Below are 20,887 nucleotides of genomic sequence, written 5' to 3'. Positions count from 1 at the left end.
CCCAGGTCCCTGAGACCATTTCTAACCACTTCTTATGGTCACAGCTGTTCAGTTATGTTTTTACTTCCTATATGAAGGAGAACTTCTTCTAACAGTGACCTTGAAATATCAGCTTTGCTTAGCACTCCTTTCTCCTGGTTTTCATATCAATTACTTGCTACTTTTCCATCAGTTAGTGTAGTTTCTTGTTCAAATAGCTCTAGCCACACTAGTCCTTTTGCTGTTCCTAGAACACTGAAGTTTATTTCCACCTCAGGCCCTTGGCACATGCTCTGATTCAGCTCTGCAGTTGTAGAAGGCTCTTCCTTTAAATTTTTTCATATCTCATTCCATCGCATAATATAGAATTTTGCTTGAAAATTCCTCCTTATAGAGGTCTCCCCTGCTCACACATTTCTTCCATCTCTTTCTATCCAGTATCCTGCTTTATTTCTGTCAGAGCAGTTGGCACAGTCTGAAATAGTTAACCATTTACTTTTCTATTGTCTGTGTCTCCCAAATGTAAATCGAAAGCATAGTCTTTTGTTGTTTTGCACATTGTGATCCTAGAATGGAGATTCTGCCCAGAAAATGGCATACTCAGCATTATTTATGGAATGAAGGAATATTCCTCCACCCACATATTTTTGCCAATCTAACTTCTGCATGTCCTTTAAAACAGCTAAGTCAGCCCCTCTGGAAAATTATCCATGGTTCTCCAATCCTTCAGGGCTGTTCCAGGGCTCCCTCTTATTAATCATACATTTTCTGTGATATGTTTTACTCTGTGTGTTAGGTTTAATTTTAGGAATGAAAGTAAAATTTATGTGAGCTGAAAAACATGCTAATAATTTTATTCAAAACATTCATATATATCATATATTTAAATTTTGTAGAGATCCATGGGGGATGGACATTGCTATTGTTAAATTCATTTTAATAGAAAATTGACCTCATATAAGTAAATTAACAGAACTTTCTAAAATGAATTCCAAGTACAGTATTCTTTCTAATGTCACAAGAACCTTCTAATTTGCTTAAGATGTAAGAGAACATGACTCCCATGTAGGACTAAAATTTGCAAGTACACAGCACAGATATAAAGCCCAGCTGTGGAATTGTATGCTTGCTTTGGAATTTGCAGTGGCTTCATGGTTTTCCTGAAGTTTTGTGTGTACACAGACACCCAAAATACAAACCACTCATGACATTCACAGACATATTCTATTTTATTCTATTTGTTTTGCCTAAGTATCCTTGGATCTTCCACATGTAACACCCAAGGTTCACATATACCCCATCATTGTAGAAACAGCTTTCTTATGTCAGACAGAATAAGGCACTGTTGAGGAAGACATAAACTGTCAAGAGTTAAATGTCAGGTTCACTAGATAGCCTCAAATTAAGTTCAACTTCATATGAGAACTGACTCCACATAAACTTAGTAGTAGAGGCTTTAATCTCTGGCCCATTGTCAGTGTCTTTCTTGATCCTGCACATGACATCCTCACTCTTCCCTTTAGATGCTCAAAACCCTACTCAGCAGCATTTTACTCAGGCTTGTTTTCCTCACAGATACCAATAAGACGAAATTCCAAGTACTATATTAACATATATTACTCAAAAGATAGTTTTTATTAAGTTTTTAATTCCAGTATATTTAACATACAGTATTATATTAGTTTCAAGTGTACAACATAAATGATTCAACAACAACAAAAAAATGATTCAACAATTCTGTACATTATTTAGTGCACATAATGAAAAGTGTACCCTTTAATCCCCATAACCTATTTCACCCATCTTTCTACCCACCTCTCTTCTGGTAACCATCAGTTTGTTCTCTATAGTTAAGAGTCTTGGTTTGTCCCTCTTTGTATTTTTTTTCCTTCTTTGTTTTGTTTCTTAAATTTTGTATGTTAGTGAAATAAGAGGGTATTTGTCTTTCTCTGACTGGCTTATTTCACTTACCATTGTGCTCTCTAGCTCTGCTCGCGTTGTTGCAAATGGCAAGATATCATCCTTTTTTAATGGCTGAATAACATATATATACATGCTATTGTTATATGTACATATATTGTTATATATATTGTTATATGTATATATATACACACACACATAACATAAGACATATATATGTTATTTGTTTATATATGTTGTGTGTGTGTGTGTGTGTGTGTAATATTCTTTATCCATTCATCTACTGATGGACAATTGGGCTGTTTCTATAATTTGGCTGTTGTAAATAATACACTCATAAGCAGGGGTGCATGTATCCCTTTGAATTAGTGTTTTTGTATTTTGGGGTAAATATCTCAGTAATGCAATTACTGGATTATAGAATAGTTCTATTTTTAACTTTTTGAGGAGCCTCCATACTGTTTTCCACAGTGGCTATACCAGTTTGGATTCCCATCAATAATGTAAGAGGGTTCCTATATCTCCACATTCTTGCCAACACTTGTTCTTTCTTATATTTTTTATTTTAACCATTCTGACAAGTTTGAGATGATATCTTATTGTGGTTCTGATTTGCATTTCCCTGACAATGAGTAATGTTGAGCATCTTTTCATATATCTGTTCGCCATCTGTATGTCTTCTTTGGAGAAATGTCTGTTCATGTCTTCTGCCTATTTTTAGTTGGATTATTTGGTTTTTTGGGTGTTGATTTGTATCAGTTCTTTATATAATTTGGATACTAACTCATATAAGATATGTCATTTGCAAATATCTTCTCTAGAAGATTGCCTTTAAATTTTGTTGATTTTTTTCTCTCACTGTGCAGAAGCTTTTTATTTTAATAAAAATAAAGTCCCAATAGTTTACTATTATTTACCTTGCCTCATGAGATATATCTAGAAAAATATTGCTGTGACTGATGTCAGAGAAATAAACGCTTGTGTTCTAGGATTTTTATGGATTCAGGTCTCACACTTAGGTTTTGAAAGATAATTTTTTTCTAGGGAAGAGTAGTGGTAAAATTCTAATAGATCAGAGGGTATAAGGAATTATCTCTCTTTAGTTCATTGGTTTATGACCTTCTCAATATGGTAAGTGCCTCAACCTCTTTCTACTTTCCACCTTCTCTTCCTCCACTCCTGTTCTCTACTTTTCCCTGACATGTTAGAGGACAATGATAACAAAAATAACTTTGGGTATTTCCTTGAATACATTTTTCTCTCTCTCACCTCTGTCCCAGCTTTGCAAATTCTATTCCTTCAGATAAGACTGCCCTACTCCAGTATGTTCCTTAAGGATGGCTACTGTGTCGACTCAAAGAAATCTTTCCTCACATTGTGTTCCCTCAGCTTGAAGAAGATATTTCTCTTTTTGCTCCTCTATTAATTCTTTTTACTTTAAACAACACAATTAACATATGGCTATATAACAAATCATCCCAAAATTTCATGTCTGAAATAAACAAACAAACAAACAAACAAACAAACATTTATTGAGCTTGCAAATCTGCAACTTGGGCTGGGTTCAGAGTAGGATTGATTAATTTATTGGGTTTCACCTGGAAAGACAGGAAAAATAGAGGTTGGAATAATAGGAAGATTTGTTCACTCACTAGTAGTTGATAATGATCCAGCTAAGGCTGAGACCTTAGCTTGGTCTATTGACTGAGACATCTACATGTGGCTTCTCCATGTGGTCTCAGCTTCCTCTCAGTATGGTGGCCATGTTCAAAAAGTGAGATAGATAGAGACATAGATAGATATAAATATAGAGATAGAAAAAGAGGAAGAGTGTGAGGGAGGTGTATACCAATGGAAAACGTATCACCTTTTATGATGTAGCCTCAAGAGTCTTATAGGGTCACTTCTAAAACATTCAATTCATTGAGGCAGTTACAAAGTCCTATACAGTTATGGGAGAGAAAAACGGATTCCATCTCTTGATGGAGGAGTCACAAGTTTCTAGAGGAGAACGTAGGATTATAAATACCTCTGTGGCTATTATTGGGAAATACAATCTGCCATGTTGTAATGCATTGTGTTTTCCTCCCATCAGAGCAGAGTTAATTCTGCAAGAGCTGTGACTTCTTGATCATTCCTTGATCATTCCTTCCTGATCATTCAATGTATTCATTGAGTAAGTAATAGTCTCCTCTATCTCATGCACATTAGATATTATAAAGGATAGAGGAACAAAGTACACTTAAGGGATTAGTGCCTCTAAGACTAGACCAGTTAGCAACAAAAAGCATGGGTTACACGATCTCGGATCTGTTTGGTCTTCACACTGTAGACGATGGGGTTCATCAGAGGAGGGAATAGAAGGTATACAAAGCCCATGATCACCTGGACCAGATGAGATCCCTGCTTCCCAAAGCGGTGGATGACAGACAAGCCAATCATGGGAGTGTAGAAGAGGAGCACAGCACATATGTGAGAAACACAGGTGTTAAGAGCTTTGAATCTCTCAGCCCTGGATGCAATGGACAGCACAGTACGCAGGATCAGGGCATAAGAGAAGAGAATGAGCAGTGAGTCTATACCCACTGTTGAAACAATGACAAACATCCCATAGACACTGTTGGCTTTGATGTCTGCACAGGCCAATTTCATCACTTCCTGGTGGAGACAATAAGAATGTGAGAGAACTGGAGAGCCACAATAGGGGAATCTTTTGAGCATAAAAGGCAATGGAAAAATGAGTGCTACACTGCGGCCTAGGGAAGCCAGGCCAATCCTGCCAATGACAGTGTTGGTGAGAATGGAAGCATAGTGCAAGGGGCGACAAATGGCCACAAAGCGGTCAAAGGCCATGGATAGTAGCACAGAGGACTCCAGGAAGGACAAGCAGTGAATAAAAAAGAGCTGAGCAAAACAAGCATCATGACCAATATCTCGTGCTCCAATCCAAAAGATGCCCAGCACTGTAGGGAGGGTGCAAAGTGACAGACCCAGGTCAGTCACAGCCAGCATGGACAAGAAGAGGTACATAGGCTCATGGAGTGAGGGCTCTGTTTTAATGATAAAAAGGATTGTACAGTTACCCAGGATGGAAACCAGGTATATAAAGCACAGTGGGATGGAGATCCAGATGTGCATGTGCTCCAGCCCAGGAATGCCACTCAGCAGAAAGGTGGAGGAAATGTTGCTGCTGCTTTCCAGGGATCCCAAAGTCATTGTGTGTGGAGGGAAGAGGAAAATTGGATTCCTTCCAAATTCCTGAAATGAATTCAGAAAAAGCTATGGATTATAACTGGGAAGAAGTTAGAAACCAAACCAAACCAAACATTAGAATCAGGTAGATCTAGAATTGTATGTCTCTTCCAGAGGTCATTTTCTTCTGGTCCCTATTCCCTCTGAACATTGTTTTAGAATTTTTTTCTTTCCTTCAAGCTAAGAGTCCTGAGAATCTTCACTATTCTTTTTGGTTATACCTAACCTTGCCTACCCATTTTGAGAAGATCTTTAAGTAAATGCTCCTCACCTGCCTCTTTTCTGCCAGGATGCTCACTAATATTCCAACCTTTCTTTCAACTTCTCTTTCTTTCCCTTCTCTTACCTTACTTACTATTCCTCCCTCCCTCCCTTCCTTCCTCCCTCCCTCCCTCCCTTCCTCCTTCCCTCTCTCTCTCTCTTTTCTTTCTTTCTTTCTTTCTTTCTTTCTTTCTTTCTTTCTTTCTTCCTTCCTTCCTTCCTTCCTTCCTTCCTTCCTTCCTTCCTTCTTTCTTTCTTTCTTTCTTTCTTTCTTTCTTTCTTTCTTTCTTTCTTTCTTTCTTTCTCTCTCTCTCTCTTTCTCTCTCTCTCTCTTTCTTTCTCTTTCTTTCTTCTTTCTTCTCTCTCCTTCTCCTTCTTTTTCTGCTTTTGTTTAACTTCATTAACCACATACAATTTCTAATCTTAGACACAGATGAGTCCTTCACTCACCTTCTCATCTGGTTTTCCACTTCTGGAAGCCTAGCTTGATCCAGAGAGCTCATATGTGCTACTCAGCTCACAGAATTCCAGGAAGAACTGGAGAGTGAATGAATGGCTGTCTGTAACATACATAATTCTTGGTGCTGAAGTACCATATTAAAACTCCGATCTTCCTATCAGTCAGTGACCTGCATTCCCTGGAGATCTAGAATTCAACTGCTATGAAACTAGGTAGGAGGAAAGACTGAAGCATCATCAACCATGGCTACACCTTCAATTGCAAGGCAGAGTCCATGAGAATCCACAGAATAGAAGGCAATAGTGCTAGTTGGACTTACTCTTCTCTAGATTAAGAAATGAAAGCTCAGGAGAGTACAGTCACTGGGTAAAGGTCTTATGCCAATTTAAGCCTCCTGACTTTCAGAGCAGTGACATGCCTACTCCCAAATAACAATTCCACTAGAATGTAAGCTTAGGAAGGGCAGAGACTTTGTTTTGCTTACTTCTGTGAAGACAGTCTTAGAATGTGTCCAGGTACACAGTAGGCACTCAGCATTTTTTTTAATGCATGAGTAACTGTTAAATGTATTTAGTTCGCTGTTACTAAATTGGTATATGTTTTATTCCTTTAAAAAATCTTGTGAATAAAGTTCTATTAATAGTACCATATTATAGATGAAGAAACGGATTAGAAAAATTTACTATTTCTAAGATCAAAGATATAGTAAACAGCCAAAACGGGATTTGAACCGAGATCCAATTTTTCTCTAGATTCCAGAATCTCAACAACCATTATACTTTCTTCCTGCATAGAGGACAATTCACTGTCAGCTAGAAGCAGCAAGCATAAAATCAAGGGCTTAATAGACCTCCAAAAAAAGTGCTGACTCTTTAGCTAAATTAACAAACAAACCTACTAGAGACACATACACAAATATATATGAAGGTATTTTCTTCCTCACTCCAAATACCAGTGAAATTAGTAGCCAGTGTCATTAACTCACTGTCCACTTGAAGGTCAGATTGGCTCTTGTGTGTTGTTCCTCAGCTTCTGCTTTGGTCATGATCAATGGTCACCACATCATTCATCAAAGTGAATTCAGAAGAGCTGTGATAAACTTACCTGTCAGAGACAGGCAAGCTACATGGTGGTTAATGATATAAGTCATAAAACTTAAGGCAGAAAATGTCTTGACATGAAAATTAAGTAGGGTAGTGAAGGAATAGTATACATTATTTAATAATATAAAACTTTATTTATAATACCTGATGAACATCTATGGTTTGCCAGATGCTGTACTAGGAGCATTACAGAAGAAATAACATTTAGACCTTAGAAAAACCTTGCACATTAATGTTATTATCTTGATTTGCAAATGAGGAGAGAGGCTTACAGAATTTGATAATGTGCATAAAGTCATAGCATCAATCATTGACAGAGTGGGAATTCAAACTTAAATCTCTGGAGCTCCAAGGAGCATTCTAAAAACTTGGAAGCATTTAGGTTAATACATCTGGGGAGTTTTTAAAGCTGAGACAGCCCCAGATGGATGAAGATTGAATGACAAATGAGAGAAATATCAAAAGTCTTCTTGCCCCACCTTCTTTTAGCTTAAGATGGACTCTCTTTGTTTTTTTAAAAGATTTTATTTATTTATCCGTGAGACACACACGGGGGGGGGGGGGGGGAGGGCAGAAACACAGGCAGAGGGAGGAGCAGGCTCCATGCAGGGAGCCTGACTTGTGACTCAATCCCAGAACCCAGGGTCACACCCTGGGCCAAAGGTGGTGCTAAACCGCTGAGCCACCTGGGCTGCCAGATATGGACTCTCTTTGGAATCAGAATTTGTGCCTCACATTTTCTTTTATTTTTTAAAAATTTATTTATTTGTTTGTTTATTTATTTATTTATTTGCTTATTTATTTATGAGAGATATAGAGAGAAGCAGAGACACAGGCAGAGGGAGAAGCAGGCTCCTCGCCAGGAGCCCGATGTGGGACTCGATCCCGGATCCCAGGATCACACCCTGAACTTAAGACAGACACTCAACTGCTGAGCCACCCAGGCATCCCATGTGCCTCATATTTTAAAGGGAATAGGGTAGAATAAAAATCAGAGAGAGAGAGAGAGAGTGATAGAGTTAGAATAATTTGAAGGAAAGAATCCGGACATAAAAAAAAAAAAAAATGTAGATAGTGAAGTCAGGAGACATCTACCTGGGAAAGATCATCTTTAGCCTATTGGCTGGAGAGATTTTAGTCAGGTAATTATTCTAAGGGCTTTTTATTTAAAGGTCTTCAGAGTATCCAATATCAGATTTGGTGAGGATTTCATTATTTCTTGGCAGTTCAAAAAGCAGTTGTCTAGAGTAGAGGGGTTTTGGAAATTTAACAAATGGTCTGCTCACAGTTGTTCTTGGAGAATACTTCTTAGAGGGATTTAGGCAAGTTCAATAGCTGCTTCTAATTCTATCACTTAGACTCTGTGGTCACTCAGGAAAACATCCTTTCATGTCACAGACAAGTTTTTCTTTCAGGCCACTCTACTCCCTAGCCTTCTGTCTCTGCTTCTTGAAAATAACTCCTGATTCTGCTAACCTCGTGTCTGAGGTTAAGGGGTAGAGACCAACCAATAGCTCATATCATTCCTGTATCTCAGTTTTGTCTGCCTAATTTGTCTGTCTCCCTGGGTCTCAGTAATAATCCTACATTGCCACACATAAGGCAACTCTCTGGGCAGGAAGTCAAGGAAGTGAATGAGTGTGAGAAAGCTGTTGTCTCTTTGCTAGACTAGTGCTAAAACGAGACCTGGGTATGGTCAGTGAGATCTGACTGCAGTAGTCACCACCTTCCACAGGCACCCTCTATAGCCTCTTTTGTGCCTCAAATGCTCTTCCCTCCCTCCCCTTTTCCAGAGCTCAGGTGGAGCTTTCTGGGACCTCTTTCGCTTCCACGACTCAGCACCAGACACTTGTCTCACCTACCAAAGTTATATCCAGAGCTTCCAGGCCTTGCAACAGGGAAGAAGAAAGGCTAAAATTAGAGGCTCTGAGTACAGTGGAGACACTGGAGGATGGATTTTGAACTCCCTGATTTTTATGAAATTGCCTGAGGTCCCCATTGAGATTCTTTCAAGAATCTTTAATGAATTTCCTACTAGGACTGGCTCTCTGCACCTCATTATCTTATACTCTGGGGATAAAGGAAAGAGGAGAAGAGTCTTTTGAGATATCAACATGGGAATCCCAGAAGATGTTGCACACTGTAGCTACTTTTTAAAGATCTTGTGGAATTTTGAACAACCCTGAAACTTCAGGAAAGCAGAGTGGGAGTTTTGATAGTGTTTTATATATGATGTATCATAACAATATATACATATTAGGTATGACAGTGTGTATTGTGAGTATATATAACTTTAACATCAAAAGGGGCTTTTTATTTTTTATTTTTTAAAGGTTATTTATTTATTTATTTATTCATGAGAGACACACACACATAGAGAGAGAGAGAGAGAGAGAGGCAGAGACACAGGCAGAGGGAGAAGCAGGCTCCATGCAGGGAGCCTGATGTGGGACTCGATCCCGGGTCTCCAGGATCACTCCCTGGGCTGAAGGCGGTGTTAAACCGCTGAGCCACCCGGGCTGCCCCAAAATGGGCTTTTTAATTCAATGCTTCACCTATCACTAAAAGAGAAGAAAGGAGTCAGACCAGGTGCCTAGAAAATTTGTGATAGCATTGATTCTTGGTGTCCCAAGTAACCCTGTATGCTTCTGACTTCTGCCTACACTCAAGGACTCTTCCTTCTGTCTCTGATCCACACAGACAGAGAACTCAGCACTTTGTTTCTAGACATCCAGGAGCTAATTGGAAAAGCAAATTCATTCTTATGCCCAGAAGGGGCAACATGAGCTCCTGAAAAAGATAGTTAAACCAAGGAGTTTTATATGTCAATACAGGGATATGAAGAATTAATAATCCATTTTTTGGACTTTGAAAGCTGATGAGCAAGACATTTTAGAGAGAGGAATGGAGGGCCATTTCAGCTAATTAGTATCTAGCTTATTGAATCTAATTTGGGAATATAAAGGTAAAAATATTAAGGAATGTCCCAGATTCCCAGACCAACCATAAGAGGCTATTCCAATTAATTAGCCTGAAGAAAAAAGAGAAAAAATTAAAAAAAAAAAAGAGAGAAAAAAATTAATTAGCCTGAAGGATCTCCTTAGAATGTTCTGGACTTCCTCTTGTGGTCACATTCCATTAATTTTTAGTCAAGCACATTGTAGACACATTTAAGTGTTATGAAGCAGTGTTTCTCAAATCAGAGTCACCAAATAATCAGGATCAGAATCAACTGTATTGCTTGTTAAAATGAAGATTTCTGGGCCTCATCCCTATAATACAGAATCAGAAACTGACATTAGTCACAACCACAAAAGTATAAGAATTTTCATATATTCTTGTCTTTATGATGTGTTTTCTATTCTGATTCCAGAATTTTTTATTCCCTCTATAATTAAGTCTTGACCTTTAACCTGGAATTCATTTCAAAACACAGTTAATTCTTGTATTAGTTTGCTAGGACCACCATAACAAAATAACACAGACTGGGTGGCTTTAGCAATAGATATTTATTTTCTCACAGTTCTGGAGGCCAGCAAAGTCCAAGATCAAGGTGTTGATGGGTTTGGTTTCTTCTGAGGCCTCTCTCCTTGGCTTGCAGATGGCCACCTTCTTTCTGTGTCCTCACATGGCCTTTCTTCTATGCATGAATATCCTTGATGACTCTTGCTCTTCTTATATGGACATGAGTCATATTGGATTAGGGCCAACCCTAAAGGCCTCATTTTAACTTATTATCTCCTAAAGACCTTACCTCCAAATATAGTTACTTTCTGAGGTACTGAGGGTTGGGACTTCAACATACGAGGTAGAGGGGGCACAATTCCCCCATAACATCTGTTTTTCTATGCATCCTATTTAACAAATATTTTATAACAAATAATACCTCCTCACTGCCCCCATAAAAATACACAAGCAATATTTATTTACAGCCTCTGAGTCCAAGCATTGAGAAAAGAGGTAGTGTTAGATATGTTTTGGAAGAAAATAGGTTTGAGTTTCAGATGTTATGGAAAGAGAGAAAGAGATTGCATTAATCTTCCAACAGCTTTCCTTCTAATTATATTACAGGAAGATATCCTGCCTGATTTAAATCTTAGCTATTCAGCTTCTATGAGGGAAAAATGGGATATGATATGGGGAGAGATCAGGGAAAAAAAAAAAAAAAGCTCATATCTCCTAGCTCAGAAAAAAGTAGGGAAAAGAAACAAGGTAGAGGCAAAATGTAAGGAAATACCTTGTATGTAAGGATGCTCCCTTGAGGAAAGACCTACTAGGAGAGACTAAAAGGGCCAAAAGAGAATATTAATGGACTGGACTTAGACAGACTGGGGCAAAAATTAGTGTTGCCTTTTTAAAATTTTAGTATGGTTTTAAAATTGTGGTTATTGCAAGTTAGTAGATGTTTATGAAGAAGATGGATGATGTAAAAAGAAAATAAATAATATTTCTCCTCTGGTGCACCCTAGTGTGAGTAAAGTTGTTGCCCATCTGTCTTTACAGAATGCCCACAATGGTTCCCAGGAACATGCCATGCTGTTTTACATCCCTTTTTACCTTTGTCTCTACTGAGGGAAAATAGATGCCCATTCATCTGAAACGTTAGCATATGCGGGAAAACTGGAGCCCAGAAACTCTCAACAGCACAATGTCAAAAGTTTAGTTTTTGTGATCTGACAGACTTGAATGTAGTTTTGCATTTATTAGATGTGATAATGGTTACAGTAATTTACCTCATTGAACCTCCTATCTAAAAGGATTATATAAGAATTAAGAAGAAATTGGCTATCCTAAGTGATAAGATAGCATTGAATAAAAATAGTTTGAGAAACTAAAGTTTTAACAAAAGAATTGATATTCCATGTTGTAGTAAGTAGGTAATCATGACCACTTAAAAATGTGTCTTATAAGCATGCTTTTCAAGGAATATTCCTGGAGTTTTTATAAGGCATACCTTTTTTACTCGTAGTGAGGTTTTTTCTACCCTACTTAAGTGTCTGGGAGGCCATGCTTCAGAAATACACGTGCCAATTTTTGATGGTAGATGGTAGGTTATAGTGCTGTACAAAAGAAAAGTCCTAATTTTGGTGTGACAATAATTAAATAATCAAGATATAGCAGTCACATAGCTGCTACCTGGAGAACACCCTCCTGAAGTAAGTTTTTATAACTGACAAAAATCTTCTTTTAAAATTTTGACTCTGCCATTTTAATTTCCAAAGGAGAGTCAAATTGAATATTGCATGCAAGAGTTTTGAGACATTCTGTAGTATATAGTAGATGCTCAATAATTATTAGCTGCTATTGCCACAATTGTTACTATTATTTTTATCATTATTTCCCAGCTAATCAGTCCGGGGAGGGGGAGGAAATACAGAGAGTTGTATTTATTTTGAAAGTTAAAATGTATACACATTAGAGAATGCTCCCAAACCCCTAATGAACATATGTCCTCTGACAGAATTTTGAACGTACATTCAGGCATCAACACAGGATATTATTTTTTTTATCAACTTTGGTTTTAAGTTGCTCTCATACTGCCTTTTGAAACTTAGTTTTGTAAAAACTCTTCAATAGATGTGAGTTCAAGGGTGGTGCAAAGCCTCTGGAAGATTCTGGAAGAAAATCTTTAACTTCAACTGGCTGAGGCATAGGAGAGATGAATCTGAGACCCAGAGAGTATGAGTTTCACAGTGAATAGGATTCATTTAGCAAATCATGGTTCCTAAATGCTGACTGGTTCCTTTAAAGTACTAGATCAAAATGTAGGGTAAATCTTATAAAACAAAGAAATTACTTGAGTGGTGTGTAAGTTAGGGTCCAATCAGAAGAAACCACACAGTAATTTTAACAGAAATATTTCATATAAAGATTTATTAACAAGAGATTACAGCAATGAAATCAACTAAGAGTGGGAAAGAAAGAACCATAAAGGATACCCTAGGGCTGAGGGAGAGTCTTTAAAGAAGAAACAAGTTTTCAGGGGAAGAATTTTCCTCAAGGCTAGTGTGAATGAAGCTCATTGAATGACAGAGTTCACTAGATTGTTCTAGGCCAAAGCTGGCCTACAATTAGACTGAAGCTGGTTGGTGGACAACCACCTGCTGGGAGACTGATGAAATTTTCCAAGAAGCTGCTTATAGGGATTACTACTGACTTTCTGGAGAGCAGCTGAGGCACCAGCTGGAATCACCAGAAAATTTTTAGAAGCTGCTTGAGGAGGTTATCTGTTAACTGATTCACTGGAAGCTAAAAATATCAATAGGCTTTATGCCCCCAAATCCCTCCCTTCATCCTAACCCAATTCTATCGAAAACACCTAAGAGATTTTACAAAGTCAAACTTCTTAGCAATGCGAATGCGGATTTGCTTGGTCTTGATACTGTAGACAATGGGGTTCATGAGAGGTGGTACCAGCAGATACACATAAGACATGAGGAGGTGTACAATACGGGGCAGATGTTCACCAAAGCGATGCACAAGAGACAAGCCAATCATAGGAATGTAGAAGAGTAGCACAGCACAGATGTGGGAGACGCAGGTGTTGAGGGCCCGAAGTCGCTCCTGACGGGATGCAATGCTTAACACAGTGCGGAGGATGAGGGCATAGGAGAGGAAGATGAGCAGTGAATCCACACCAACAGTGCAGGCCACGACAAAGAGCCCATATATGTGATTGACAATGATGCTAGAGCAGGCCAGCTTCATGATCTCTAGGTGCAGACAATAAGCATGGGCCAGCACATGGGAGCGGCAGTACTGGAAGCGTTTAAGGAGGAATGGCAATGGCAGGATGAGCAGGGCACTTCTAAGCATTGAAGTCAGCCCCATCCTGACAATACGTGTGGGGGTCAAGACTGTGGAGTAACGCAATGGGTTGCAGATGGCCACATAGCGGTCAATAGACATGGACAATAGAACTGAGGACTCTACCAGAGACAAAGTATGGATGAAGAAGAGCTGAGTGAAACAGGCAGGGATGCCAATCTCTCTGGCATCAAACCAGAAGATGCCCAACACAGTGGGCAATGTAGATAGACAAAGGCCCAAATCTGTCAGAGCCAGCATGGCCAAGAAATAGTACATGGGTTCATGGAGGGTGACATCAGTACGGATGACGTGGAGGATGGTAAGGTTTCCTACAATAACTGTCAAGTAGATGAAGCAGAAGGGAATAGAGATCCAGCCGTGGAGATCTTCCAGACCTTGGAAGCCCGTTAGGAAGAAAGTGGCTTTTTGGAGGCTGCTATTATAAGACATTGTCATGGCTTTACAATCTTGTATTCACCAACCTGCAATATAAAATGGGATTCCTTGAGAGTGACAGAACTGAATTCTCACCTGTGTCCTGAGAACAGTGAGAGAGGAAGGGTCTGCAGATGAAATGAGAAAGAATTGGGGGACTTAACCTATTAGCCTTTCCTGGAGAGTCTAGGATGGGGACTTTTACAGGATATTTCTGTAGTCTATGGATGCCATATGATTTAGTCTTATAGTGGTGTGTCTGCCAGTATTGGGCTCTCCGCAGTTTAATGAGGTCACCTCAGATGGCACCTTTTTCTCATACTCCTTTCTGAGAAAAATTTCCAATTGAATCACTAAAGCACTCAGAATCTTTATCACATATATACCATTTTGCATAATTGTGTACTAGGATCAAGTGCATATCATATGTATTAAAATGTATGTTTAATATGGCTGGGGATTGTGCTTTATTCCACAATGCCTAGCCTTCAGGGGAATGCAGAGGAAACCTTGAGTAAATGTCTGTTGAACTCCTTGAACTTGTAACTTGTGACTGGAGTGATGCCTTTCTTGAATCTACATAAAAACCTTTGGTGACTGAGGATGCAAATTGTGTTGTGCAAATATGAAGTCTAGAACTGAGAAATATCTGAGAAGAAGCAGGATCTTAGAAAACAAATAATTCTAGGAAAGGGTACACTGGGGCTTAGTTCTGAGAGATATCAGAAGAGATGTGAGTTTCTAACATCGGGGTAGTTAAGCTGGGACTAGATGTAGAGATGAGGATGCAGAGGAAGTATGTACCAAATCTGAAACAGAAATAATAAAGAGGAGAAACCTAAAATGGTCAGGAAAATCCTCTAATCTTTAGCTTATAATGAGGAACTAAATCTTAAGTCTCTCAGCATAAGCTATGCCTTTGGGGTTTGGATCAATATAACACACAGGTATAGTCTGTGTCTATAATACTTGAACTGGGCTGTGTTTAACTTCTGCCTTTCAAACTTTTATTCAGTTGCATTTATTGCATTCAGGACATACTATAATGGGTTCTATGTATATTAATATAGTGTGACTAATATGTTATTTATCACATGCATTAAAAGCTTAAAATACCTAAAAGAGACCAAGAATGGAGAATCAGAGAAACAGGATGAAATTAATAGTGTATTATATCACCAAAGTCATGTTACCACTGTGACTACAAAAAAGGATAGCAGGTTGAGGGTTTCTAAAAAGGCATTGCACTTATGATGATGAGGGCATCGTCAATTGTGCAGAGAATGTTTCAATAGATTGGAGAAAGATTAAGGGCTTAAATTATCAGTAGGTGAGGAGGAATAAGTTAAAAGTGTATATTGTTTGTAGTTTCCTTCTAAGAGAAAATCTTAGATGAGTGAAGAGACCAGGATATTTTAAGAAGGAAAGATGGGGAGTTCAGGGTACTTTTTCAAAAGGCTGCTTTTTTTCTCAGGAAAGTAGAGGGACATTAAAGAGTAAGGATAAAGACAAAACAAATTCAATATCTAAGTTTTGCCATGCATGTGTTAATCAAAACTAGTAATAATAAGATAATAGTGCAATAATTAATGTAATAATAAAACCCCTCTTATTTTGTGATTCCAAAGTTAGTTCAGGGAAGGAGTGAGAATGAAGGAGAGAAGTAGAGACCAGAAGGAGACAAGCTATGAAAGAAAAGGAACTATCACAGCATTTGCAGAGGAAGCTGAGGGCAGCACCGGCAAAAAATGTATTCTGGCTCTGACATCAAGACAGACAATGGCAACAGAATTTTTAAAAAGGAATGATAAGAAAGAAGGGGAATTTCCCATCAGTTAAGGGGAGAAGCAAACAAGTTTAAATATATGTGTAGCTTTTCAGCCGGAAGACTCACAGTGAAGCTGGTTTCCATCCATCTTATGTTGAGCCGTTTCAGAGTTCATGAAAGAGAAGAAATGTTTGGAGATGATCTGTGTCACTCCTGTATTTCCAGACAGGGAAGGATCATTCTGCTGCTTAGTGAGAAGTTGTATCCATTGTATCTGTCTGCTATTATTTTGTCTTCCAATTACTTGCATATTATATTTTGGGGATGAGTAAGAGGCAGGGGTGCCATATATGGGAGGGAAAGCGATCAAAGCAAACCATAACTAGTGGTGGAGAGATGAAATTGCTGTATAACTGACTAGACACTGCAACTCGGGCACAAATTTGGAACTTAATAAAGTTTACTCAATAAATGCATAAGTGAACAAATGGTTGGAAAAAATATGAGATGCAGTAGGGATTAAACAGAATAATTTTTACTGCAGTGACTACATTTTCTTCTCCAAGGCACTCATTTCCAGATTAATGGATCAGAGAAGTGTTGGCAGATTCCTCCACTAGAATATATCATACATCCTTAATCCTCCCTTCAATTCTAAGTTATTGGGGTTCCAAGGATGTCATCCTAAGGTCTATGGCAGAAAAGAGGAGAGATGGGTTAAACAGTGGTTTCAGTGACACTGTGACCAACTCTGACTCATTCCTCATATAATTGCAAACAAAAGGGTTCAAGATTATCAGCATGTGTGTTAGTGAGCATCTGCAGATTCTTCTTGTAATCCACACAAGAATGTACCAACAGCTGGAGAGATGAGTCAGAACTCAGGATGAGTGCTAGCACAGTTACAAGAGTAGTCTCTAAAATATAGGGTCTTTTTGAAGAGGCCATCAGCTTCTCCCTCGGGACCTCTGTTGAGACTGAGAATTCCCTGAAGAGTTCTTAAGGTGCTTAGCTGAGGATGGAGCCCATGAGAGGCTGAGAAACCCCAATCCTGTATGTGAGCAAGGGATATTTTCAAGATGTTAGGATGCTTTTAGTTCTAGATTTCATTTTCTGAAACTAGATAAGAAAGATCTAGGTAGGCTTGGAGTGCAGAATTACAAGAGAGAGGGCATTTTGAATCAGATTCAGATAAAAGATAAGGATGATTCCAGCCTAATCTCTGATAGTTTCTAACCACATGACCATGCCACCTAGGAAAAATTAATCTTCCAGAAAAAATATTTCCTTCCCTTCCCTTTTTTTTTTTCAGACTCTGGTACTATCAAGCATGTTTTAGAGTCATTTGCTACTGTAATTTGGTTGAGTTTAGGGAGAAGAAAGGTCCACGTTGGCCTTCAGTCATAAACTAGATTTTCTTAATTACTAATGACCATTGCCCATGTATTCTGTCCAGTATATTTGTGGTTTGTGTCATAATTCAGAAACCTGTGCTCCAAATACCAGTTTAATATCTTAAATAGTTCATCAACCCATTTTAACTACCAATATATATATTGAGAGTTCTTCCAGAATTGATTTTAACAATTGGAGGAAATGATTCCTGTTTCAGTTTTAGTAGGTTATATCTTTCTTGGAATGTATCCATTTCTTCTAGGTTTTCCAGTTTGTTTAATACATTTTGGATTCGTTTGCTAGTATTTTTATCGCGTGAGGGTTTTTATTATTCTATGAAGCCAGCATTACCTTGATAGCAAAACCAGATAAAGGCACCACAAAAAAAGAGAACTACAGGCCAATATCTCTCATGAACATAGATGTGAAAAATCCTAACAAAATACTAGCAAACAGAAACCCCTACAAAAAAGTAGCAAACCAAGTCCAACAATACACTTAAAAATTCATTCACCACAATCAAGTGGGATTTATTCCTGGGTTCTAAGGGTGGCTCAGTATTCGCAATCAATGAACATGATACATTTCATCAGTAAGAGAAAGGTTAAGAATCATATGATCATTTTAAGAGATGGAGAAAATGCATTTGACAAAGTACAACATCCATTCATGACAAAAGACCTCAACATAGTAGGTTTAGAGGGAACATACCTCAATATTATAAAGGCATATATGAAAAACAATAGCAAGCATCCAAAGCAGGAAGAAACAGAAAATTTAAATAGACTGATTACCAACAATGAATGTACATCAATAATAATAATTTAAAAAAAACTCCCAACAAACTAAAGTCCAGGACCAGTTGGCCTCACTGACAAATTCTACCAAGCATTTAAAGGAGAGTTAATATCTAGTCTTCTCAAACTATTCCAAAAAGTTGAAGAAAAAGGAAAACTTCCAAATTCAATCTATGAGGGCAGCATTACCTTGATACCAAAAACCAGATAAACACCACACACACACACAAAAGAGAACTACAGGCCAATATCTTTGATGAACATGGATGCAAAAATCCTCAACAAAATCCTACCAAACAGAATCCAAAATACATTAAAAAAAATCATTCACTAGGATCAAGTGGGATTTATTTCTAGGTTGCAAGAATGATTAAATATTCACAAATCAATGTGATACATCACAGTAAGAGAAAAGGTAAAAGCCATGTGATCATTTCAATAGATGTAGAAAAAGCATTTGACAAAGTACAACATTCATTCATTATAAAAACCTTCAGTAAAGAAGTTTATATAGAACATGGCTCATCGTAATAAAGGCTGTATGTGAAAAACCCACAGCTAACATCATACTCAATAGGGAAAAACTGAGATCTTTTCCCCTACTATCAGGAACAAGACAAGGATGTCCACTCTTACCATTTTTATTCAACATAGTACTGGAAGTCCTAGCCACAGCAGCTAGATAGCCAAAAACAAACAAACAAACAAATAAATAAGTAAGTAAATAAAATAAAGGCATCCGAATCAGTAAGGAAGAAGTAAAACTTTCACTCTTTGCAGATGATATGATACTCTATACAGGACTTAGTCCATTTAATTTCAAAGTAATTATTAATAGATATGTATTTATTGACATTTTATTACTTGTTTTATGGCTGTTTCTGAAGTTTTTTCTGACCCTTTCTTGTGTTTCTCTATCATTTTCTGGTTTTCTACAGTGATATATTTTGATTTCTCTTTATTATTTGCATATCTATTAGCGGTTTTCAATTTGTGGCTACCAATATATTTGTATATATAACCTCTTCTGCATACAGCAGTCTATACAAGTTGATCATTTAATTTTGAACCCATTCTTTCCTGCCCTCCTCCCCATGTTTTACATATATGGTGTCATATTTTACATCCTTTTATTTTGAAGGTACTTAACTAATTTTTTACAAAATATCTACTTTCATACTTTCACTTTTAGTTTTTCCTTTCCTCTGAAATAATCCCCACTAATGTTTCTTGAAGGGTTGGTTTAATGGTCATGAACTCTTTTAGTTTTTGTTAATCTTGGAAACCTATTTCTATTCCTATTCCAAATGATAGCATTGCTGAATAGAATATTCTTGGCTGCAGATTTTCCCCATTTATAACTTTAATTATATCATACCACTCTCTTGCTTGCAAGGTTTCTGTTGAGAGATCCACTGATAGCCTTATGATGTTTCTCTTGGATGTAACTGTCTCTTTTTGTCTTGCTGCCTTATTTTTTTTTCCTTATCACTATAGTTTGCCATTTTAATTATAATTTTAAATATGTCTTGGCATATTTAAAGAGAGAGAGAGATGCAGTGACATAGGCAGAGAGAGAAGCAGTCTCCATGCAGGAAGCCCAATGTGGGACTTGATTCTAGGACTCCAGGATCACACCTTGGGATGAAGTCAGGTGCTCAACCTCTGAGCCACCCAGGCATCCCTGGGTCTGCTTTTGTTGAATTTGTTGGGGGTTCTCTGTTCCTCCTGGATCTGGATATCCATTTCCTCTCTAAGATTAAGGAAGTTTTTAAAAAAAATGTAAAGACTTAATCAAGATAAAAAAAAACTTCTGCACAGCAAAATAAACAGTCAACAAATCTAATAGATAGCCTACAGAATTGGAGAAGATATTTGCAAATGACCTATCAGATAAAGGGCTACTATTGAAGATCTATAAAGAACTTACTAAACTCAACAGCAAAGAAACAAACAATCCAATCATGAAATGGGCAAAAGACATGAACAGAAATTTCACCAAAGAAGACATACACCTGGCCAACAAACACATGAGAAAATGCTCCATATCACTAGACGTCAGGAAAAAGCAAATCAAAGCCACAATGAGATACCACCTCACACCAGTGAGAATGGGGAAAATTAACCAGACAGGAAACAACAAATGTTGGAGAGAATGTGGAGAAAGGGGAACCCTCTTGCACTGTTGGTGGGATTGTGAACTGGTACAGCCATTCTGGAAAACTGTGTGGAGGTTCCTCAAAGAGTTAAAAATAGACCTGCCTTACGACTCAGTAATTGCACTGCTGGGGATTTGCCCCAAAGATACAGATGCAGTGAAAGACTGAGACACCTGCACCCTGATGTTATAGCAGCAATGTCCACAGTAGCCCAACTGTGGAAGGAGCCTCAGTGTCCATAGAAAGATGAATGGATAAAGAAGATTTGGTTTATGTATACAATGGAATATGACTCAGCCATTAGAAATGACAAATACCCACCATTTGCTTCGATGTGGATGGAACTGGAGAGTATTATGCTGAGTGAAGTAAGTCAATCGGAGTAGGACAATCATTATATGGTTTCACTCATACAGGGAATATAAAAAATAGTGAAAGGGATTATAGGGAAAAGGAGAGAAAATGAGTGGGAAAAATTAGAGAGGGTGACAAAACATGAGAGACTCCTAACTCTGGGAAATGAACAAGGGGTAGTGGAAGGAGAGGTG

The 20,887-nt window shown here is 37.9% G+C and overlaps 2 protein-coding genes across 2 annotated transcripts; both read right to left on the bottom strand.

Annotated features, from left to right (window-relative positions):
- Positions 1-4,173: 4,173 nt before the first annotated feature.
- Positions 4,174-16,257, bottom strand: OR51G2 (olfactory receptor family 51 subfamily G member 2). The gene is made up of 3 exons (XM_077867840.1): positions 16,115-16,257; positions 5,863-5,949; positions 4,174-5,157 (listed from the first exon to the last, which is right to left on the bottom strand). The coding sequence occupies exon 3, from the start codon at positions 5,113-5,115 to the stop codon at positions 4,174-4,176; it is 942 nt and encodes a 313-aa protein (XP_077723966.1). The 5' UTR covers positions 5,116-5,157; positions 5,863-5,949; positions 16,115-16,257.
- On the bottom strand, positions 13,282-14,250 carry OR51G1 (olfactory receptor family 51 subfamily G member 1). The gene has a single exon (XM_077867618.1). The coding sequence runs from the start codon at positions 14,239-14,241 to the stop codon at positions 13,282-13,284; it is 960 nt and encodes a 319-aa protein (XP_077723744.1). The 5' UTR covers positions 14,242-14,250.
- Positions 16,258-20,887: the final 4,630 nt, after the last annotated feature.

This window comes from Canis aureus, chromosome 23 (assembly GCF_053574225.1).
Source record: "Canis aureus isolate CA01 chromosome 23, VMU_Caureus_v.1.0, whole genome shotgun sequence".
In the NCBI taxonomy this organism is placed as follows: Eukaryota; Metazoa; Chordata; class Mammalia; order Carnivora; family Canidae; genus Canis; species Canis aureus.
The sequence above is the reverse complement of the archived record's forward strand: the minus strand, read 5'-3'. Positions and strand labels throughout refer to the sequence as shown.